Source organism: Capra hircus, chromosome 16 (assembly GCF_001704415.2).
Source record: "Capra hircus breed San Clemente chromosome 16, ASM170441v1, whole genome shotgun sequence".
NCBI classification, from domain to species: domain Eukaryota; kingdom Metazoa; phylum Chordata; class Mammalia; order Artiodactyla; family Bovidae; genus Capra; species Capra hircus.
This window is the reverse complement of record NC_030823.1, coordinates 79113336-79137055: the sequence shown is the minus strand read 5'-3', so window position 1 is coordinate 79137055 and position 23720 is coordinate 79113336. Positions and strand designations below refer to the sequence as shown.

Sequence of the window (23720 nt, the reverse complement as noted above, 5' to 3'; positions counted from 1 at the left end):
CCCGCCCCGCCGCGCGGGCCCCGCCCCTGCAGGCCTGGCCCCGCCCCGCCGCCGGTCTGGCCCCGGGAGCCTTTGCCGCGCACCCGGGAAGGCCCCGCCCCGGAACCGAGCATGGCCACGCCCCATCGCCGGCCGAGGCCCGGGGACTGCCGCCCGTGCCCCGGAAGGCCCCGCCCCGAACAGACCACGCCCCCTAAAGGTCTGGCCCCGGCCGCCTTTGCCGCGCACCCGGGAAGGCCCCGCCCCCGAGCAGACCACGCCCTTCCCCTGACTCTACGCCACTCCCAGCTCGTCACCCTCGCCGGAGGACTTTGGACAGGCCGGCGAGCGACAGTTCGATCCAGCTCGGCGCGAATTCATCCCGCTGGGATGGCCCCCAGTCCCTGCGCTGAGGTTGCCCGTGTCCTCGTCCACCGGGCAGGCAGCACTGAGCCCGGGGTTCGGGTTTGAGCTCACAAGCTCGGCAGCAACCCTTCCCCAAGAAAGGGGACTCTTCCGGCCCCTCTGTGCCCTGGTGGTCTCTCGAGCCGTGGTAACTCGGTTGGGGCTCCAGCCTGGGGCCCTTCGTCCTTCCGACAAGGGGCGGGGACCAGCACGGCGGCTGTGAGGCTGGGCGGCTGGTGGGCCGCGTGTCCCCCGTCCTGTGTGGGAGAGCTCGCTGCGCCGGTGACCCTCCCAGGAGCCCAGCTGTGGCTAGGAGCTGCTCATCAGCTGTGCTGGAAACTATACCAAGTTGTGTCCGACTCTTTGCGACCTCATGGACTGTACCTCGCCAGGCTCCTCCGTTCATGGCCTTTTCCAGGCAAGAATACTGGAGTCGGTTGTCATTTCTTCCTCCAGGGGATCTTCCCAATTAGGAAGTGAAATTTTAAGAGACAATGTAGGGAGTTTCCCAAAAAGGAAACAGCATCCTGGCGTGTGCCTGCTAGTTTCACAGCATTAAATGCATCTTATCTTCTGAAATGCTTGTGGTAGATATTTTGAAAGTCCACATAAGGTCAAAGTTAGTTTTCTTCCTTTTTTTCTCTTTTCTTTTCTAACTTACTGGCTAGGGAAATCCAAAAAACTTCAGAAAACCACTCTTCTGTGGCACTGAGGGTAGTCACGCAGTACATCTGCCTTCAACTCCCTGCATTCTACGATGCGTTTTTGTTGAGCACCTGCATATACCAGCCTCTGTATAAACTAGGATCCTGTATGCTGCATGAGGCAACCAAAATATCTTTTTTCTTAATAAATGTATGCAAGAGGGTAAAAAAAAGAGAGAGGGTCACTGATGTTGAAGCTCCTTGGATTAGTAGGAGGAGAGTCGATTTAGGGATGAAGAAGATTTTTTTTTCTTTTCTGGCCGCAGTGCATGGCATGTAGGGATCTTAAAGGTCACTGACCCGGGATCACACCTGTGCCCCCTGCATTAGAAGCTCAGTGTCTTAACTGCTGGACTATCAGAGAAGTCCTGAGATTTCTTTCTTAGGTGTATTTTCAAGAAAAGCACCTAAAGAATATAGAATTAGTGTAACTCGCAAACCCACCAACAGGAGAAAATGTAGAGGTGAAAGTGCTGTCAGCCCCACAGGCGTGTCCGACTCTCCACGGCCCCACCAGGCTCCTCGTCCTCGGGGTTCCCCACCAGGCTCCTCGTCCTCGGGGCTCCCCAGGCGAGAGCCGACTCTCCGCGGCCCCACCAGGCTCCTCGTCCTCGGGGCTCCCCAGGCGAGAGCCGACTCTCCGCGGCCCCACCAGGCTCCTCATCCTCGGGGTTCCCCACTAGGCTCCTCGTCCTCGGGGTTCCCCACCAGGCTCCTCGCCCGTGGGTTCCCGAGGCGAGAGTGCTGGAGCGGGGCCATTGATCTTTCTGACCCAGAATCAGACCTGGGCCTTCTGCACTGCATGAGGTGTTTCCCGTCTGAGCCACCAGGGAAGCGAGGGGAGAAACAGAAACAAGCTGGACAGGCTGGCAGTCGCCCCAGGCTGGGGGAGGCAGAAGCTTGGGATGGGGCAGAGCTCATAAATACCCAGGTATGGATTACGTATCAGTGTTCTAAAAGTATAACCGTGTACTAGTAGGAGATGTACCTAATAGTATAGCCTCAAAATGCAGGAAGCAAAGATTAACAGAATTACAAGGGGAAATGGGCAAATCCGCCAGTGAGACACTTACTTACGTTGCCCAGTAATTAACAGATCAGACAAAAGTTACACCAACCTAAAAGATCTGCACAGAAATCTCACAGTCTTGGGACTTCCCAGGTGCTCCAGTGGTTAAGAAATCCAGAGCAAGGTTTGATCAAAGCAGGTTTGATCCCTGCCTGGGGAACTAGGACCCCACAGGCCACAGGACAGCTAGGCCTGCATGCCATAACTACTGAGGCTGTGAGCCACAGCTGGGCAGTCTGTGTGTGCAGCAAAGATCCCGCATGCCAGGATTCAGTAAAAACTTAAAGTCACCATCTTTACCTCATCAACACACGCCTAACTTTGGACCTAACCATTAGAGAAAACACACAAAATTAACCACAGACAGGCCATGAAAAGCTACCAACAAATAAGAGACTCGAGGGCACACAGAACATTCCTGTAACCACAGAGCACTCAAGCTACAGCCAACAAGGGACCCAGCTCTCCGTGGCTCACACGCTCGCCTGCACAGCTGCAGGTAGCGCCGAACGCCCTTTGTTCGGGACCGTGTGGTGGAGACGCCTGTGGAGACGGCACCTCGCCTGGAGCAGAGGGCGAGTCAGCTCATCATAATGGTCTGACTGCGCGCAGGATGGGGCGCACGATGGGGCGCACGATTCGAGTCCCGGGGGCCAGGCTGGCGCCCTCTGGCTGATGCCTGCCGAGACAGAGGCAGGGCCTCGCTTTGGAACAAAGGGGGCCACACTGCCCAGGAGTGCAGCCTGCGTGATGCCTTCAGGGCAAGGAGAAGGGCGCTGCTGCCCACTGCGGAAGCTCAGGGCCCTCTCCTCCAACGCCACCCAGGACCACCCGTATATCCTACCATGTAAGACAGGTCCCCAAGACAGAAAGATGAGGCCAGAGAGGAACTTCAGTTCCGTTCAGTCGGTCAGTCGTTCCTGACCCTTCGACCCCATGGACTGTAGCATGCCAACTCCCAGAGTTTACTCAAACTCATGTCCATTGAGTCGGTGATGCCATCCAGCCATCTCATCCTCTGTCGTCCCCTTTACCTCCCGCCTTCAATCTTTCCCACCATCAGGGTCTTTTTAAATGAGTCAGCTCTTCACATCAGGTGGCCAAAGTATTAGAATTTCAGCTTCAGCATCAGTCCTTCCAAAGAACAGTCAGAATTCCTTTAGGATGGACTGGTTGGATGTCCTTGCAGTCCAAGGGATTCTCAAGAGTCTTCTCAAACACCACAATTCAAAAGCATCAATTCTTTGGCGCTCAGCTTTATAGTCCAACTCTCACATCCATACATGACCACTGGAAAACCACAGCTTTGACTAGACAGACCTTTGTTGGCAAAGTAATGTCTCTGCTTTTTAATATGCTGTCGGCTGCTGCTGCTAAGTCACTTCAGTCGTATTCGACTCTGTGTGACCCCAGAGACGGCAGCCCACCAGGCTCCCCTGTCCCTAGGATTCTCCAGGCAAGAACACTGGAGTGGGTTGCCATTTCCTCCTCCAATGCATGAAAGTGAAGTCACTCAGTCGTGTCCAGCTAGGTTGGTCATAACTTTTCTTCCAAGGAGCGTCTTTTAATTTCATGGCTGCAATCACCATCTGCAGTGATTTTGAAGCCCCAAAGAATAAAGTCTGTCACTGTTTCCACTGTTTCCCCATCTATTTGCCATGAAGTGATGGGACCGGATGCCATGATCTTCGTTTTCTGAATGTTGAGCTTTAAGCCAACTTTTTCACTCTCCTCTTTCACTTTCATTAAGAGGCTTTTTAGTTCCTCTTCACTTTCTGCCATAAGGGTGGTGTCATCTGCATATCTGAGGTTATTGATATTTCTCCCAGTAATCTTGATTCCAGCTTGTGTTTCTTCCAGCCCAGTGTTTCTCATGATGTACTCTGCAAAGAAACAAGCAGGGTGACAATATACAGCCTTGACGTACTCCTTTTCCTATTTGAAACCAGTCTGTTGTTCCATGTCCAGTTCTAACTGTTGCTTCCTGACCTGCATACAGATTTCTCAAGAGGCAGGTCAGGTGGTCTGGTATTCCCATCTCTTTCAGAATTTTCCACAGTTTCTTGTGATCCACACAGTCAAAGGCTTTGGCATAGTCAAGAAAGCAGGTGTTTTTCTGGAACTGTTGCCTTTTCGATGATCCAGTGGATGTTGGCAATTCCTCTGCTTATTCTAAATCCAGCCTGAACATCTGGAATTTCACGGTTCAGGTACTGTTCAAGCCTGGCTTGAAGAATTTTGAGCATTACTTTACTAGCATGTGAGATGAGTGCAATTGTGCAGTAGTTTGAGCATTCTTTGGCATTGCCTTTCTTTGGAATTGGAATGAAAACTGACCTTTTCCAGTCCTGTGGCCACTGCTGAGTTTTCCAAATTTGCTGGCATATTGAGCACAGCACTTTCACAGCATCATCTTTCAGGATTTCAAACAGCTCAACAGGAATTCCACCACCTCCACTAGCTTTGTTCGTAGTGATGCTTCCTAACACCTCCTTGATTTTGCATTCCAGGATGTCTGGCTCTAGGTGAGTGATCACACCATGGTGGTTATCGGGGTCATGAAGATCTTTTTTGTACAGTTCTGTGTATTTTTGCCACCTCTTCTTTGCTTCTGTTAGGTCCAGACCATTTCTGTCCTTTATCAAGCCCATCTTTGCATGAAATGTTCCCTTGGTATCTCTAATTTTCTTGAAGAGATCTCTAGTCTTTCCCATTCTGTTGTTTTCCTCTAATTCTTTGCATTGATCGCTGAGGAAGGCTTTCCTCTCTCTCCTTGCTATTCTCTGGAACTCTGCGTTCAGATGGGCATGTCTTTCCTCTTCTCTGCCTTTTGCTTCTCTTCTGAGCTTCCCTGGTGGCTCAGTTGGTAAAGCGTCTGCCTACAATGCGGGAAACCCGGGTTCAATCCCTGGGTTGGGAAGATCCTCTGGAGAAGGAAATGGCAACCCACCCCAGTACTCTTGGCTGGAGAATCCCATGGATGGAGGAGCAGGGTAGGTTTCAGTGCATGGGGTCGCAAAGAGTTGTATACGACCGAGCGACTTCATTTCACTTCTCTTCTGTTCACAGCTATTTGTAAGGCCTCCGCAGACAGCCATTTTGCCTTTTTGCATTTCTTTTCCTTGGGGATGGTCTTGATCCGTGCCTCCTGCACAATGTCATGAACTTCTGTCCATAGTTCTTCAGACGCTCTATCAGATCTAATCCCTTGAATTTATTTGTCACTTCCACTGTATAATCATCTGAGCCACAGTCAGCTTCCGGTCTTGTTTTTGCTGACTATATAGAGCTTCTCCACCTTTGGCTGCAAAGAATATAATCAATCTGATTTCAGTGTTGGCCATCTGGTGATGTCCATGTGTAGAGTCTTCTCTTGTGTTGTTGGAAGAGGGTGTTTGCTATGATCAGTATGTTCTCTTGGCAAAACGCTATTAGCCTTTGCCCTGCTTCATTCTGTACTCCAAGGCCAAATCTGCCTGTTACTCCAGCTGTTTCCTGACTTCCTGCTTTTACATTCCAGTCCCCTATAATGAAAAGGACCTCTTTTTGGGGGGTTAGTTCTAGAAGGTCCTGTAGGTCTTCACAGAATCGTTCAACTTCAGCTTCTTCAGCATTACTGGTCGGGGCACAGATTTGGATTACTGTGATATTGAATGATTTGCCTTGGAAACAGAGATCATTCTGTCGTTTTTGAGACTGCGTCCAAGTACTGCATCTCGGACTCTTTTGTTGACTGTGATGGCCACTCCATTTCCTCTAAGGGATTCCTGCCCGCAGTAGTAGGTAAAATGGTCATCTGAGTTAAATCCACCCATTCCAGTCCATCCATCTTAGTTCGCTGATTCCTAAAATGTCGACGTTCACTTTTGCCATCTCCGGCCTGACTACTTTCAATTTGGGTCCACACAAAGAAAAGGTGTGCTAGAAATGTAATCAGTATAGACAAAAAAATCATTCTCACTTTTAATTGCTCTGACAGAAGCCGACACCTTTTTTCATGTAAAGGGCAAATATGGACTTCTCTGGCTATCCAGGGGTTAAGACTCTGAGATCCTGTATGCCCAAAGGCCAAAAAAAAAAAAAAAAGAGCAAACACTTCCCGGCTTGGGCATCTCTGATGCCGCCACTTAACTGCACTGCATAAGAGCTCAGCCACTGACCACGTGGAGGCAGGGCCCGCTATGGACCTGGGATCCTCTTATCATTTCGACGTATCATGAAACTGGTTTTTCTTTCAATGATTATAGAAACTTTGAGTCCATTATTCGCTCACAGATCACGCAGAAAGAGGCGGCAGGCTGAATCTGGCCCTCCGGCCTTGGTGGCTGCCTTTAGCTGCGCTCGAGGCCCAAGCAGCTGCGGGGTACCGTGCGCTTCCACCAGGCACCGCAGGGTGGCGCAGCGGCCACGCCGGCCGGGCCGACAGCCGGCGCGCTGCACCCACGTGTCCAGCCTGACTCAGAAATTCACTGTTTCATGCCGATTTCACACACGGTGGAAGATACTAAGGGAAAATGGGAGAAGCAGATGGGCGCTTCAACCTTGAAACTGAGGAACTGACTCCATTCTTCCAGAAAAACACCCAGAGAAACATTCCTTCCCGTTTCCACATTTATCTTGGCAATTGGAACAAATTTGGTGACTTTACCTTTTACTCTGGGCTCTCGTACACCAAAATCAGTTTCAGAGTATTTATTAAACATTTCAAATCAGTATTTTTTAAGATATTAGAATCTATAACCTACCTGGTTTCTACTATTCTCTAAACTTTAAAATAATCTTACATGCTTATCATAAAATGGACTTCATAAGCTTCAATTTTATCAGAAAGTGGGGGATGGGCGAACAGGTAGGCAATGGTAAACTATTGCAAAGTCAGTCATAGGATCTGCGTGCTGGGTACACGTGTTCACTGTGAACCCCAACTTTACAGGTTTGCTATTTTCACTGAAAACATGTTGGGGGAAAAGGAGGAGGGGGAAACTGAATCGCCAGGAAGCAGCCAGCAGGGTACGCGGGCGGGGGGCGGGGGCTCACGGACATGCCCACCGACGGATGGTCAGAGGACACAGCGCTGGAGGACACGCTCCGCTGCCTGGGAAGGACGACGGGAGCTCCCGGGAGGAGAATGAGGGGTGACGCTTGCCTTCCCCCTTGCCTCCCTCCTCGCCCCCTCTCTCCGCACTGGGCACGTGAGAGAGGGACCCGCTAACCTGGGCCAGCTCCAGCAGGTGAGGGGACGGGCAGGGGGCAGCCAGGCTTTCTGAGAACAGAAGTCCTTCTAAGTCTGGGGCAGACAGGGGCGTCCAAGGGAAGCCAGAAGCTGGGAAACAACTAGAAAGGTTTCCGGGTTCCCACCTGCCGTCCCGCATGTGGTGGAATCAAAAAGAACTGGCCTTCCATCTTTTTCAGGGCTCTCCTCTTCCGCCCCACCTCTCATTCCAGAAAATTCATCCGTACCCAAGGATCGCTTCAGAGATGCTGAGTTGACCAGTAAAATGGAAAACATGCCAGCATCACACACATACCCCAGAGACTCAATTCACAAGCAAGGAACTTGCTTTCCAAACCGATGCCCCGTTTAAGAGGAGTTTTGGGGACCTTAAGAAACATAAAGCATTTCCCCTACATGCCCTCAGCTTTGAACTGTTCTTGTGATGAAGCCTCCTTACATTTACACCTGGAAGTTAAACCAGCTACAGATTGAAAGACAAACCCCGGGTACTCACAAATGGCTAAAAAGCACAGCGTCGTCAGTCACCGGGAGAACGCAAGTCAGAACCACAATGAGATACACCTCACAGGCACTAGCCTGGCTATAGAGGAAAACGCTGGCGAGAGTGTAGAAACCCGGAAGCCTTGAGCGCTGCTGGTGGGGGCGTCACATGGTGCAGCGACTGGGAGAGTGTGGCGCTTTCTCAGAAGCTGAGCACAGAATCACCACACCCACAGCAGTCCCACTCCTAGGAATGTGCCCCGAAGAACCACCAGCAGGGACTCAGACAGCCACAAGCCCATGTCCACAGCAGCATCACTCAAACGTCTGTCACGGAAGAATGGAGGGATGAAATGTGGTCTCTGCCTACGATGCGGTGTTATTACTCAGCCGCCCAAAGGCGTGAATGACGGCCTAGACGAACAGCAACTTAGGCAGACAGAAGGCACAGGCTCTGCTTACTCTAGGTGCCCAGGGGAGGCAGACCTGTGCTGCCAGAAGCTGGGGGGCGGGGTGGGGTTGGGGGGCTTAACACCCCCCAGCTGCTGCTGCAGAAGTTGTGGGATGCTGAAGGTGGTTGGTGCGCTGTTTTATATCCACCGACTTGTACACTTAACGGTTCAAAGAAGCATTTCGCCCTGTGTATTCTACCACACAGACAAAGCTCACACCAGCAGGAGTAAATTCAGCGCTTGCTACACGTGCAGCACTGAGCTCACCACACACACGGCAGTCACACCGGGCAGGCAGTGGGGAAGAGCCACGGCCTGGCTTCGGGAGGGCCCCTGGGCATTTCCACCACCAGCAAAGTGGCCGATTCTGAGCTGCCGATCTGTTTCTAGTCCCAACCAGACCGCAGAGGACACCCCTTACAAAGATCAGCTTCAAGGGCTTGCCACACACTGCAACAACCTGGACTTGATATGCTTTCCAGCACACACAGCACAGGAGACCCCAGCCTTCTCCAGCGCTATTACTTGCTCCGCGAACCTCTGACACAGAGCTGGGTTTACTGGAAGGAAGCTTTGCTGATGATTAAGAATCGAAACCCAGAAGCCTCGAAGGTAAGGAGTTCGCGTCGCCGTGCACGGACCTGCGGGCCGCCGCGCAGTCTTCAGTGGACTCTGCCTTGTCGGAATTTGAGGATGAAATGCAGAACTCTAGAACTCATCCTAAAAGAGAGGGCGATCTCCAGGCATTTTTTATTATTCGACTAACAGAGCAAAGACAGGCCGACAAGCCCCCCGAGGAAAGTCACGCTTCGTGGCTGTTTGCCGTGCGGTCCTTCATCTTCTAAGCACTCACTGTGTTTCCTTCTAAGGATTTTAGACATTTATTTTGATCACAAATGCAATCCAAGTGTGAATAAATAAATGTATTATCTTTTAAGATTCCCACCCCACCCCACCCGCCACCCCAACCATGTTCCTTTAAATAGAAAAAGGTGCTGAAAGTCTCTTCACAGCCTGTTTGGCCACAGTTGTCCCCACCGCGGTTTCAGAACCAGACTGAACCTGATCTTCCGACATCCGTCCTCAGACTGAGCTCCCTCTGTGCAAGTCCGGGAGGGAAGTCCTACTGGTACTGCCGATACTCCCCGAAGGGCGAGGCTGGCAACTGCGCAGAAGGCAGCTGGGAGGGGTCTTCAGCAAATGGAGGCCCTGCAGTTCAGAGAGAAGTTAGATGCCACCTAAATACTCTGTAGTTTGAAGGAACAAGTCTCTGTAGAGAGCAAATCAATCAACTCAAAAAGAAATGCTGGTACATTCGAGCTGTAATCGGACGTCTGTGGGGCTGCTCGACTCCCACGAGCCCGCCTCCTCGGTGTCAGTATAGGCAGCCCCCCCACCCCCGATGGACGGCTCTACACGCTCCTCTCAGTCCGATGGCCTAGTGACAGCAAGGGGCAGCACGCCAGTTTTAAAGCAACTGCTGAGCGAGCTGCCGTGTCAAGACCGCACCAATCTCTCACACCTCCCGACATTTCACCAAGTTTAAGTACCTCAGTCATATTTCAAGAGAACTCAGTAACACAATCTATACATTGATGCACGCAAGAAGCACGTTCTGCAGTGGGAAGACAGGCCCGCCCCCAGCTTACACAGACGCTAAGTGCAGCAGCTGGTGCTTTCGAAGGGGGGCACAGCCTGCCTGACCCAAGGAAGAACATGGCTCTTTAACAGAAAGCCTGTAACGGTGGCGATCACCCCTGCTTCCCTCAGGGGCATGAGGGCAGGCTGAAGGACTGGGGGAAGAGGCCTGCAGGAAAGAGGGCTCTTTCCAGAGCTCCATTCACCCCAGTGATTGCTCTTCTTCACTCTAAAATATGTTCATTCCAGAAAGCTGGAGGAGACACTGGGTGAAAAAGATAAACCAAAAATCAGCCTTGTTGCCATTTGGATTCAGTTTTATTTTTTAAGAGTTTTTCATGTAAGTTACTTGGAAACACACAATTAACTTTCCAAATACTTCCGCCCCCACAAAGCTTTTTGGAAACATCTCAGTCTAAGCTCAACAGCATTTCCTTCAGCTATTCCTTCTGAGGACAGAAGCCTAAAGTGAGGGAAACAAGACTCGCTCCCACAAGATGGTGTGACTGACCTCTCCTTACGTCAATTTCCGAATTCCTGAAAATATGCAACTTTTCTGATGTTTTATGTGAAATCTTTCAAACTAAAGTGTTAAACTGAAAAGCAAAAGCAAAATCACAACAGAATATTAAGAACTGATGGCTGAAAACAGAAGGGAGGCGTGAGGGCCAGGGGTCACCTGGGTCACCCACTGGCGCGCTGAGCAGGCCTGTGGGAGCCCTGCCCCAGAAGACCCCGCATCAGGGAAACTGAACCGAACTGGAAGCTGTGACCAGCTCCGAGCTCTGGGCCAGATATTTTCCGAGCTCCAAAAATAACTTTCAACCGCCATCCCCACTCAATGATCCTGTGTCTTTCTGCTGCCTTACGACGTCAAGGAACGTCCCTGTTGAGACAACTCTCGTTTTCTGATTTCCAGGAACCCGCACATGTTGACTGTGGAGCAGACACCGCCTGGCCACGTCACGTGCTGGTGGCCCAGCCTTCCACGCTCCCCGGCACTGGACAGGAGGGGCAGGCAGCACCATGCCACACTCCCAGCGTCAACAGCTCTCCCTGCCAGCTCCAGAGCGAGCCCCCGACCAGGGGTCACCCGCCCCAAGAAGCACCACCCCCAGGTCTCGCCTCACTCCTCTGAGCATGTGCCAGACCCATGTGCCCACTGCCCCCGGTGGCCAGTGCACGCCTGCACACACACACACGCGCGCACACACACACAGGACACAGGCTGGCCACCATGAGCCTCCCATGTGCCCACTGCCCCTGGTGGCCAGTGCACGCCTGCACACACACACACACGCACACACACACGCGCGCACACACAGGACACAGGCTGGCCACCACGAGCCTCCCACAGCTACAGGACCTCCCTTCACACAGCTCTAAGATGATCAGCAATTTCTTACAAGAAGCAAACGAGTGCTGACAAGGCCTGACATCCATGAGCAAGGTCAGGGCAGGCCATCTGCCGTCGCGCCGAGCTCGGTGCTCCTCTGAACACACACAGTCCACTGCGCCCACACCGACCTTTTCAACCAGAACTGCCCCTGCGCCCACACTCCTCACCAAGCCCAGTACACGCGCCCATCGTGCATGGAGCTCAGATGGCCACATCCGAGCAGACAGACTCTGTTTCATTCCAAATGCCTGAGCTGTGTGCTACCAGAGAGACGACTCACCGTTGGGAAACTGGGCAGATGCAAAGCGTGTCAACAAGATGCCAGCGCCTTCGATGAGAGCCAGGAGAACGCCACCCACGGCAGCCGACCCGACCATGGCCACTGGCCCGTCTGAGGGCGTTGGTGGGGGAGGGAGACAGAGATCCAGGTTAGCGTCAGGGCACAGACGGACAGACCGTCCACAGGCCAAGCCCAGCTCACGGCCTGCTTATGCAAATTAAGTTTTATCGGAACAACACGCACGTGCGCTCACGTGCGGTCGGCAGTGGCTCTCGGGCTGCGCCGGTAGAGTCGAGTGCTTGTGACAGAGGCGTCACGACCCACAAAGTCCACACGCTCGCCCCCCGCCCCCCCGGTGACCCCGGCTCAGCCCCCGGCCCAGAGGAGCTCCGGGCTGCTCTAACCCCGGGACCCGGAAGGTTCTGCGCTCTACGCTGACAGCGCTGTGCGGCAGGTCCACAGCTCAGTGCAGACCCAGGGGGGAGAGGCCCCGTCACAGCTGCTCGGGGGGAACTGGACCGTCAGCGGCTCCGACCTCGGCGGTTACTGGTCGGAGCTCTAGGTGCTCACACGCTCAACATTCCAAGTGACAGATCCCTCCCCTTTGCCCAGCTCACACCCGCACCCACACTAAACCGGCTGCCACGAGGCTCGGTTCCGCCGCTACAGGCGCGCCGGGGTCTGATGGCAACACGCGTGCGCGTCTTACTTCTCGCCGCCAGGATGGCTCCGGTCAAGGCGCCGCTCGTGATGGAGTTCCAGGGGTCTTCCTTCCCTCTGACCTGAACCATACTGCAGTCAATCATGGAAAACAGGCCTCCCCAAACCGCAAAGCTCCCTGTTTAATTAAGGGAACAAAACACACTTCACTGTTCTAATCTTACACTTTAAACGTTATAGTCAAAAACAAGCTTAAACAACACCACTATGTTCTTAAATTCCCGCACTCTAACTAAGGGCTGAACAAGAGTCAGAATGCGTGTCTTTCTAATAAAGCTCGGGCTGTATCAGTGAGCCGCCACGGCCGGAAGCCCCGGCGGACCGGGCTCCGCACACTCAGAGCCGCTTCGGCAGAGCGGGCGGACCTGCCTCCCGTCCTTTAACACAGCGTCCCCTTTCGTCTCTTCCTTTTCTTCAGTCAGAGCCACTAAGCACCTGCTCTCTGAAAGGCCGCAGTGAGAAAGAGAAGACACCCAGGTGCTCTGCAGTGCGTCACAGACTCAGAGCATAGGGCAGCGTGAGTGGCAAGACTTATGGAGCCGCCGCGAGGGATGGAGACTGCCTTCCCCACTCCTTTCCACCTTCACTCCTCAAGCACGAAGCTGAAAGCAACCCTCAGTCAGATTACTTCACCCTGAAACTCTTCCTAGACGGTGACTGGTTTGTAAGAACAAGCACCCACACGTGCGAGTGTAGGAGTGCACACGGAATCTAGGCAGGAGACACCGAGCTCTCCGCTGTCAGCAGCTCCAGGGGCTGATGGTAACAGATGGTAACAGGTGAGTCAGCTTCTTTGTGCTTTTGTTTTCCAAGTCTTCTAATGTGAGCACACAGCGTGCGCTCCACAGAAAGGGTGCTTGTATTTACTACAATTCAAAAAGTAAGAAAAAGGATGTGAGGAGCCCTCGTGCTGGGATCCCGCACCCTCTGAAACCTCCGGATGCAGGGCGGGGCTGGCCAGGGCCAGGGTCTGAGCCCGATCAGCAGACCTCTGTTCCTCCCCGCACGCTACCACCAGTCAGCTGAGCAACAGCCTGCTCACCACTGGCCGTGCACCAGACACTCCAGATGACAGGACTGAGTCACCCCTTCCAGCTCAGGGGGGCCCTGCCCTGCGAGACACGACGCCCAGGCTGTCAGTCACCTGACCACACTCACACGAGGCCCGCCCGCTCCACTCCTCCTCAAGGTCTGAACCTCCCACCCCAAGGATGCCTGCCAGAGTGAGCCAGGGGCCGACGAGAATGGGACTGGTCCATGCAGACGGGGGCCCGAGAGGGCAGCCGCGGCCAGGGCAGGTGAGCAGGGGTCCACAGGAGGGATGCTCCCAGGCACGGGGGTCCATGTGCCCATGTCGAAGGGTGTTGGGCAGGGAGGAAGGTGTACAAAGGGAGAAAGGAGGAGGACTCTGTGGGCCTGGACTGGAATCAGGGCTGTCACTGTGAACCCGATTTCCAATGCAGACAGACATACAGAAGACAGGTCTAAACGTGTACGTGTGCTTAAGCTGTTAGAGGGCCCACGTGCACATAGGTAAATACACAGGGCGCTCCTAAGAAGGCCTGGGAACGGCCACAGCCCACAGCAACGATGCTAGGGCCCAGACTGTGCTTCCAAGTGCTGTTCTCACTCGGGACGAGTCCAGGTGCACAGACGGGCTGGAAGAACGGGACGTGTCAAAGCATCTTGGTTCCGCGCTGGAAATAGAAGACCTTTCAGGACACAGCTATGGCTTTCCCACGGTGCCCTTCCCAGGAACTTGGCTGGAAGAGCTCAGTCTATACTCCCTGAACTAAATTCAAAGCGCACCCCAGTATTTGCATTTATTTTAAATAATGTTTTTTAATTCGCTCTTTTTGGCTGCACGGGGTCTTCTTTGCTGGGTGAGGGCTTTCTCTAGTTGTGGCGGGCTCCTCTCTAGCTGAGGGGGCTCCTCTCTAGCTGAGGGGGCTCCCCTCCAGCTGCCGTGGGCGGCGGTCTCCCCGTGGCGGCCTCCCCTCTTGCAGTCTGGGCTCTCGGCGCATGCAGGGCCGCAGCAGCTGTGGCGGCGGGCCCAGCCGCCCCGTGCATCCCTGACCGGGGATTGAGCCCGTGTCCCCCGCACTGCAAGGCAGGTCCCTAACCACTGGACCGCCAGGAAGTCCCAAACCCGGTACATTACTAACTGGCGTCCATAGTGAATTCAGGTTTCCTCAGTTTTTACGTCCGTTTTCGGTCCCATCGCGTGTTCAGCTGCTACAGCCCCTCAGGCCGACCCTGGCTGCGACAGTCAGCTGTTCTTTTATCCAGCGAAAACGCACGCGATAGAAGCAGCCTCTCAAGACGCCCGTTCACACTCACAGGGCCTCTGCATTTATCAAAAGTCAGGGTGGGGTGTGTACGTCTTTACTACTTATCACCCCTGAACAACGTGGTAACCATTAGACCAGAGGAAAATGAGTCAGTTTACTCTCCAAGGTGTCCAACTATCACAGTGGGAAGAACAGGAAACAGATACACCATCACATCAACCTTGGAGCCTCCATTTCCTCCGCTGGAAAACAGAGATACTACTACTTGCCTTCCGTGTTGCCATGAGGGCTAAATAAAATAATGGAGCACTTGGAAAGCTCAGCACGCGACAGGCACTCAATAAACAACATAGGCCAGCTACCACCTTCTAAAGAGAAAAAATGCTATAAAACAAAGAGAGAGAGACCATCTCTTCTGCCGCATGAAGAGAGGAGAGAGGGACCATCTCCGCCGCCGCACAGACTAAGCGGAGGCTGGGAGCTGGCTCTGCTTCCGTGCTGGATGTGGTCCCTTTGGCCTGACGGCGTCTCTGTAAGCAGACACAAGCGTCCAGCTTTCCTGCCCTCTCTTCTCCCAGCTTCCGAGTAACCAGGCTTAAAGAGCGTGAGGAACATCTCCTCCACTTCTGCGCTGACGCCCAGGAGCTGATGGGAGGAGCCCCATCAGTCCCACCAAGCGCTCGTGAACCCCGACCCTTCCACTCATACTCATCAGCTTCACGCTACCCTAGACACTATCACTCCAGACTCACAAACCTAAGCTGTGGACACACCGTCTTCCTTCTGGACAAGAGGGGAAAATAGGACAAAGACCGACAGAGGCAGAACGCCACCAAGCTTCTGGAGGCAGAGCTCCAGCTGGGCGCTGCAATCTGTTAGAATGAATCATGAACCAAGAACCCTCAGAAGGGGACAAGCAGTTATTTAGAACTAACCAAGATCACTAACTCGTAAAACCTACAAAAGAAAAGACAAAAAACAGAGCTTCATCTTAAAAACAAACAAACACAGAAAAAAATGTTTGGAGTCCAAACAGCAACACTCTGCTTACCTCCCAACTGCGGAGCCCTGGTTTTAATAGCTGTCAAACTCCCCCGTAGTCTGTGGTTTACTCCCTGTAAGGGAACAAAAGGAGATGTATCAGGAGAATAACATGTTTCCAACCCATTGACAGGCCCGAGTGACATTAGCAAACAGCGACCACGTGATGGGACCATGAGGCTGGTCGCCCACTTACCACCGGAGAATTGCGGAAGCCTTTGACTGCCTGGAAGATCCCACCACCTATGGCTCCCATCGTAAAGGCCCCACCGCAGTCGTCCACAATGCGCCAGGGGCTACGGACAGGAAAGGGAAAGGCCCAAGATGAGCACAGCTCTCATTTACAAGCCACAGAACCCCTTGCTGACAAGGGACACGCCAGACTCCAGTGCAGGGCCCACGGCAACCAGGAACGGCCGGCCCACAGAACAGAGAAGAGGATCCCAGACAGGTGGAGCTGTGCCGCCCAAGTCCTCCAAGCTGAGGGAGGGAAGTGGCTTCAGCTCCCTGCTGTTCACAGCGCTCCCTTGCTCACTCAGCTGCTGGTGCATCTACCCTAAGCTGGCACGGCGCAAAGCAAACTAACAACCAAACGGTGATCCACCTGCCTCACGATCAAGCTAAGCTCTCCAGAAGGAGCAAAATTTAAAGCTGAGACCCAAAGAATCAGGCTTCAACAAGCGCAGAAGAAGACACACCGTTTAATATTGTCATTTTAAAACTTCTTTTCAGTAATACTTCTTTTCAGGTTTACTGAGTCCACGTTAGCACTTGGAACTTTAGTTTGTATCAGATCCACTAAGCACGTTGGTAACCTCTCATATCTGATCATTAGAGGTTAAATTTGTAACCTGGTCTCCAAATGCAGCTCCCCAGCGCACGCAGCGCAGTGACATCTGATGGATTCCATCAGTGGAATGGAACTGATGTTCCAGGAATCTGGCTCACTAAAAACTTAGTCTGGGAATGGGAATCCCCTGGTGGTTGCGGTTGGGACTCAGCGTTTTCACTGTGGTGGCCCCGGGTTCCATCCCTGGTTGGGGAACTAAGATTCTGCAAGGCATGGCGAAAAGAAAAAACAAGTCTGTGAATAGTCCAGTTCATAAATGAGCGTCTTTTCTAATCTCCAGGGTGAAGTGGGCGATTCACCTGCTCAAGTACATGAGAGTCTAGCGCGTCGCTGCTGCTGAAGAGTCTGAATGATGAGCGATTTCTGACTTTGCCAGATAGAAACACAAAGCCCTGAAGCTGAAACACCTTGTCCTCTCCAAGCCTAATACAAACCAGAGGCTGGGACGGAATGAAGATCTCATGCAACAGACACCCAACCATCAGCCGGATGCTTCCCGGCCTGGCTACCCCAGGCTCCCTTCAACGAGCCGGAAAGCAAAACCGGCAAATGCAGGCTCTGGGCAGGCTCCACCCACAGCCTACTGAGTCAGAGTCTAAAGGCAGCCCAGTCCAGGGGCAACCCGACCTCTCGCTGAAGGATGAGGAGGCAGCGCTCTGAGACTGAGAAGGGTTAGGGGATTTTCCTCAAACCGGCAGAAACATTAATAGAGGTGAGTTCCCTGGTGGTCCAGGGGTTAAGACTTGGTGCTTTCACTGCTGAGGCCGAGTTTGATTCCTGGTTGGGGAAGTAAGATCCCATAAGCTACTTGGTGCAGCCAAGAAAAAAAGAAAAAAAGACAAAGGAGAGTCACTAGCTGTAAAAGGTTAATGATCCTACAATCAGAACGGAAATGAGCATTTTAAAAATCAGTAAAAAACAGCAGGATTCAGATCAGAGAGCAGCCACAGTATTCCACAAGATGATGTCTAAAACAAATGAAAAAAAAAATAATAATAAAACAAATGCAAGATGGAAACAGCTTCTGAACCACGTCTGCGGAAATCAGTGTTACCTCACAAAGCTAAGTTGAGCCCAGACCCTAAATATAAATGCCAGGCAAACACAGGGCAACAGGGAACCAATAACGAATCACAAGATCAAAAGTCAACATTTTTAAAACGCCCAATACGGTGGGCTTCCCGGCGGCTCCGTGGTAAAGAAGCTTCCTCCCAGTGCAGGAGACGCAGCTTGAGTCTCCGAGTCGGGGAGCTCCCCTGAAGGCCTACTGGCAGCCCCCTCCAGTGTTCTCGCCTGGAGAGCTCCATGGACAGAGGAGCCTGGCGGCTACAGTCCAAGGGGATGGGGACGCAGAGTCAGTGAAGACTGAGTGGCTGCACAGTACATGGTTTAGGCGGTTTATGACGCAAACAGCTTTACCTTCTGGAAAGCCAGCCTATTTCCTTATGAAGTGAAGTGTTAGCTGCTCAGTCGTGTCCGACTTCTTGCAATGCCATGGACTGCAACCCACCAGGCTTCTCTGTCCATGGGATTTTCCAGGCAAGAATACTGGAGTGGGGTGCCATTTCTTACTCCAGGGGATCTTCCCAACCCAGGGATTGAACCCAGGTCTCCTGCACTGCAGGCAGATTCTTTACCATCTGAGTTACCAGGGAGGCCCTTATAGAGTGCCTAGTCTTTTAACTTTGCAAATGAATATTCCTGTTTCCTCTCCATTTCACAGAAGAACAGAGGCTAAGAGATGAAGCGCTTTGAGCAAGATCACACAGGTACTGATAGAACCAATTCAAATACAAACCCCCCCAAATTCTTTCTACCACAGACCAAGGGCTTCTGAGAACACGTGATCAAAGAGTAAGATGAAGATGAAGCTATGACATACTCAGGACGGAACTAAAGAGCCTCCTGATGAAGGTGAGAGAGTGAAACGGCTGGCTTAAAACTCAACATTCAGAAAACTAACAAGAGCATGGCGTCGGGTCCCATCAAACAGATGGAAAAGTAGAAACAGTAACAGGCTTTCTTCTCTTGGGCTCCAAAACCACTGCGAATGATGACTGGAGCCATGAAATTAAAAGACACTTGCTCCTTTTCAGGAAAGCTGTGACAAACCTAGACAGTGTATTAAAAAGCAGAGACATCACTTTGCCAACAAAGGTTCGTACAGTCAAGGCAATGGTTTTTCCAGTATTCATGTACAGATGTGAGAGTTGAACCATAAAGAAGGCTGAGTGCCGAAGAATTGATGCTTCCAAATTGTGGTGCTGGAGAAGACTCTTGAGAGTCCCGTGGACTGCAAGATTATCAAACCAATGGATCCTAAAAGAAATCAACCCTGAATATCCACTGGAAGGGCTGAAGCTGAAGCTTTGGCCACCTGGTGTGAAGAGCTGACTCACTGAAAAAGACCGTGATGCTGGAAGACTGAGGGCAGGAGGAGAAAGGGGCAACAGAGGATGAGATGGTTGGACGGCATCATCGACTCAATGGACATGAGTTTGAGCAAACTCCAGGAGCTAGTGAAGGTCAGGGAAGCCTGGTGTGCGGCCGTCCGTGGGGTCGCAAAGAGTCAGACACAACCTAGAGACTGAACAAACTGAATAGAGAATGGAAATTTAGTATTCTAAAATCTTTAACCCAACACAGTCACATATTTCCCCCTCCTACCACCCCCTGTCACATCGTACGGAGGAGCAAGCGACAACGGCGGTGCCGCGCTGAGCCCTGCACACCTGAGCACCACCCACGAAGGGGGGCCACTGTCTTTGGGGAAGATAAATTTAAAGAGCTGGGAGGCGCTGAAACATACACTCTGTCTCATTTCAGAGAGGACAACAGTACGAAGCAGCAGCCTGGCTAGCTCGGGCAGTGTCAAAGCCCTGGGCCCTTTCACACAGCTGGAGAACACCCTGGTTCCTGCTCCTGCACTCTTGCACAAGAACTCAAATAACAAGACCTGATTTGTCATTCTTGACCCCAGAAGGCTTGAACTCCTCCACGCTTTCATTCCTGGGACAGACGAACGAACGGACCGCTGTCGGCGACTTGGAGAGCACACTCTACTCTCCCCGTTCTCCTGGGCGCGCCGTCCCGTCCCCACCACGCGGGGCCCCCTCCACCGCCCGCTCCCCACCGCCCGACCGCAGCCGCCGCGCCACGCGGACCCTCCCAGGACACCGCCGCCTCCCCTCGCAGGGCGAGCCGCGCGGACGCAAGGACGAGCCCAGGATCGCCAGCGGGCAGCGGGGATGCTCCCCACACGCCGCCGGGCAGGGGTCGCGGCGACACAGACGAGCCGGGGCGCCCTCGAGCCGCCGCAAGGTCACCGGGAACAGCTCCGGCGGCCCCAGCCGGCCGCTCACGTCCGGGCGCCCCCGGCCCCTGGCGCCGCCCAGCCCGCAGCTGAGAGCGGCCTCGAACCGGGAGCGCGGGGGCCCGGGGATCGGGGGCCGAAGGCGGCAGCGGGGCAGGCGGCAGGCAGGCTCACCAGGGCTCGCGCGCGTACTCCTCCATCTTGCCTCCGCGGCTCCGCGACGCCGGGCGAACAGAGCGGGGCCGGCCCGGCGGCGGAAGTGATCCCAGGAGGAGAGCGTTAGACTCTGCGAGGATTGGCTGGCCGCCTCCCGCTGCAGCCAATCGGAGCCGGGGACTGAGCTGCGGGGCGAGGGCGGGACCCCGGCTCAGAGGGCGGGGCTGGGGGCGGGGCTCCTGGCGGAAGGCAGGGCTCTGGGAGTGGGCGGGGCTCCGGCGCAGAGGGCGGGGCGGGGCGTAGGGTGCCGGGGGCGGGGCGTAGGGTGCCGGGGGCGGGGCGGGGCTCCAGGTGCGGAGAGGTACCCATCACTGAAGTCACCCACCCGGGTCGCTCCGCTAGAGCTCCCCTAACTCCTGGACCCGTTTCTTTGTTCTAGCACCTGGCTGTCAAGGTGAATGCTACCTACTTCGTCTGGGTGGGTGAGGCCCCACCGACTCCCCGGAGCTCCGTGAGGGCAGGCAGTGCCCAGGTCCTTTGACTCTCAGCGCCGGGAAGTAGTGGGTGTCCCTTAAATGTTTATGATAATCTGGGACGCTGTGACCCGTGGGGGTTTCTACACACCGGAGCATGAGAAGGTCTCCCCTTGGAAACCGTTGCTATAAGCAGGTCTCCTGACAAGGCTGAGGCAGGACTGCCCCTGGAGCAGGGGTCTTCACGCTCCAGGACACTAAAGGTACAGCTCTCTCTCCCCTCACTTGAGCAGACTGTCTGCCCTCCAGGGTAATAGCGATGTACAGTGAGCTCACAGACTGATGGCATCTTGTGTGGAGGATGCAAGGGAGAAGCCTTCTCCACACTCACACCTGCAGAGGGATGCACGTTTTCAGAACCAACATCCCCTTAGAGGGTCCTACTCCCCAGTGGGTTGAGCTCCAGTGAGCCAGAGGCTTGGGTGCCTCAACAGCTCCACCCAGCAGGAGGTCGCCGCCCCCAGCCCCACCTGGCCTGATGGCTGTGGATGAGTGAGGCTGGCACCACCTCCGGCTCTGGGTCTGGGGCTCTGGTCTACGACTGGGGCCTGATGGGGGTTTAGGCTGGGAAGGGGTGGGGGTGGGGAGGTGGGCTCTTTTCTGCCCTCTCCCCCCTCCCCCCACCCTCTTTTCAGGAAGATGTGTGCCCTCTGCCCTCTCTCTTGGGGCTCTCCGCTCCTCCCAGGAGTGTGGGCCAGGCCAGGGGCTGGCTTCAGAGACAGAGTCTGCTTCGCCAGAGGAACCTCCGGCCTCCCTGACGGGGAGGAAGCTGGGGAGGCCGTAAACGTTACGGACAGACCAAGTGCTCACAGCGTCCCTTGCTTTGTGTGCGCCATCGTATTTGGCGTCTTCAATAACTCCATGGTGCTTGCAGTGAGCATTCTTCTTTCTCCAGGTACTTCTAGGATTCTTGTCTTCCATTTCCTGCAGCTCAGAAAGGGTAAATAACTCACTCAAGGGCACACATTTCAGATTTGAGCCCATGTCATTCGACTCTGGAGACACGGCCTTATCTGCCACACTATACTGCCACCCAATAGTCCTGAAAATGTGGCTTTCCTGGGTCCACTCAGTCCAGCTGAGAGCCACTCTAAGCATTAGTTAATTGCTTCTAGCTCCCTGCCCGCCACCTGTACCACACCTTTCGGGCAGGGTGTGGGGTCCCGGGCCTTCCCTCCCTCTGGTACAGTGATGCTGGGTTTTCTCTGGGGGCCAGGCTGCCTCATAATCCTGTCACTCTTTGATCAGGAGGCTGTGAGTCCTGCCCTGCAAGTGTGGAAGCTCTGCTTTATATTTTGAGTTTAGAACCTGCAGGAAGAGACGACTTCTGAAACCAGGTGCCCTGGGCCGAGTGACCCTGCCTCAGGAGAAGGAAGCCTTCTTCAGGGCTGGACAGAGCCGCGTTCACCTGCCCTGTCGAGAAGCTGGCTGGGATGGTGCCAGAGCTCCGGTCACAGAAGACGGCACCTCTTCTGGGTGGGAGAGAGGCCCAGACAGACGGTCGGGGGGTGGGAGCGAGAGACACTGCTGACCACACGGCCCCCGGAGCCCCCTAGGCCAGCCCAGGGCCTTGGTGTGCCCACTGGGGGCTACCTGACTCCCCACAAGATTAGTGTGTCTCCCTGGAGTTCTGGGCAGTTGCTTCCCCTCTCCTGTTTCATTGATACTTTCCCCTATAGCACAGGTAGGTGTCTTTTGCCTCAATCGGTTTCACGTTTGAAACAGAATGACCGCACTGTAATTACTCCCGTGTTTCTCTACGGGGCCTGGTTGGTGAGGGGCGGGGGGGAGAGGGATCTAAACCACCAGCCTTGAGTGACTGAGTGAGTGAACGCTGAGAACCAGGTAGACGGCGAGTGTGCGCACACGCACATTCGTGCGAGCCCGTGTGGATGAGAGGAGGTGGGGTACGGAGACAGGACCCAGGCCCGGAGTTGGTGTGCACGATCGTGGCCCCTGCAGCTGGTGACTGCGCGCTCACTGCCCGTCAGCCGTATTAACCGCGCGCCTTATATCTGATGCCCACAGCCACCCTCCGAGGCTGGCGCAGTGCTGTCTTTATTTGACAGATGACGGACCTGGATCTCAGAGGAGGAGGTGGCTGGCCAGAACCCGTGTGGGGTGAGCGGTGGGCCCAGGACCTAGGGGACCAGGTCAGCTGCCCGGGGAGCCTGAGCGTGAACCGTGGAGCTAGCCTCTCTGCTGCGCCCCTGCCGCCCCTGCGCTTCTCTTCTGAGACATTCTGTGAGCTCTCTGTTTTTCAATAAATTATTTGAAAGTATTTGTCTGTTAACTGTCTTCACCGCGAGACTGGAAGCTCCGGGAAGGCAGGACACACTGATTTCCTGTCTTTAGTAACACCCCTTGCTCTTAGGCCCCGGTCCTGTCACGTAGTCAGCACTCATCAGCATGTGTTCTGAAAAGGAGGAGCCCCGGGGCCCCGAAGCCCCTGCTCCCCCTCCCCGCTCGCCCCTGCACTCCAGTTCCACCAGCCAGCCCACTCCCCCTCCAGCCCCATCCCGAAGTGAGACTAGCGGGCGCCCAGTGCCAGGGCCAGTTTTTCTCCCAGCTGGTCCCTGGGCTCAGTAAGTGCCGACATGTGGCTGTCTCTCTCTGGCTTAGGGTGGAACGTCGCCAGGGAAGATGGATGCCGCTGCGTGGTGGGCGGCCCCGGGACTCTGCGACGGGAGGCTGGGGGTCCTTGTGTCTTGTCCAGGACGGCAAGGTGGACCCGCAGTGGAAGCACCGGAGCAAAAGCTGCCAGGCCGTTGCAACAGGACCCCTCCTAACGGCCGGAGCTGAATTTCCCTGAAGACACACCGCACCGAGCCGTGCTCTGGATCTCTACGCGCTGAGGGCCGGGGGCTCCTCCCGACACCCGCACAGGAGATGCCCCAGCAGAAGAAGGGCCAGACCGGCGAGGGAGGTTGGAGGCCTCCCCCTCAGAGCATCTGGAGGCCGAGGGCCCTTTCAGAAATCCGACTCCCGCACGTCCCACTTTCTCCCCACAACACTCCTGTTTTCCGTCTGGGAACACAGAGGGCTTCCTTCGTCCCTCTCTCTCGGGAAGTGTCTGGGCCAGCCTGGAGCCTCCGGTGCCAGGCCTGCACGCTCCTGGGCAGAGGAGAGTGGGTGGGCGGGGTGGCTCAGAGCTTCTGGAATCGCATCGCTTTC

General features: G+C 54.4%; 1 protein-coding gene across 1 annotated transcript; it reads right to left on the bottom strand.

Annotated features, from left to right (window-relative positions):
• On the bottom strand, window positions 9041-20237 carry TIMM17A (translocase of inner mitochondrial membrane 17 homolog A (yeast)). Its single transcript, XM_018060875.1, has 6 exons — window positions 20032-20237; window positions 15891-15990; window positions 15705-15768; window positions 12352-12480; window positions 11643-11753; window positions 9041-9534 (listed from the first exon to the last, which is right to left on the bottom strand). The coding sequence occupies exons 1-6, from the start codon at window positions 20055-20057 to the stop codon at window positions 9449-9451; spliced, it is 516 nt and encodes a 171-aa protein (XP_017916364.1). The 5' UTR covers window positions 20058-20237; the 3' UTR covers window positions 9041-9448.

What these genes read in the sequence shown, in the direction of transcription:
- TIMM17A (XM_018060875.1), bottom strand. Translation starts at nt 20,057, where the DNA reads ATGGAGGAGTACGCGCGCGAGCCCTG. An exon ending in GCTTCCGCAATTCTCCGGTG is followed by an intron (nt 15,769 to 15,890) that starts GTAAGTGGGCGA and finishes GTTCCCTTACAG; the next exon opens with GGAGTAAACCACAGACTACG. An exon ending in CAGGGCTCCGCAGTTGGGAG is followed by an intron (nt 12,481 to 15,704) that starts GTAAGCAGAGTG and finishes TTAATTAAACAG; the next exon opens with GGAGCTTTGCGGTTTGGGGA.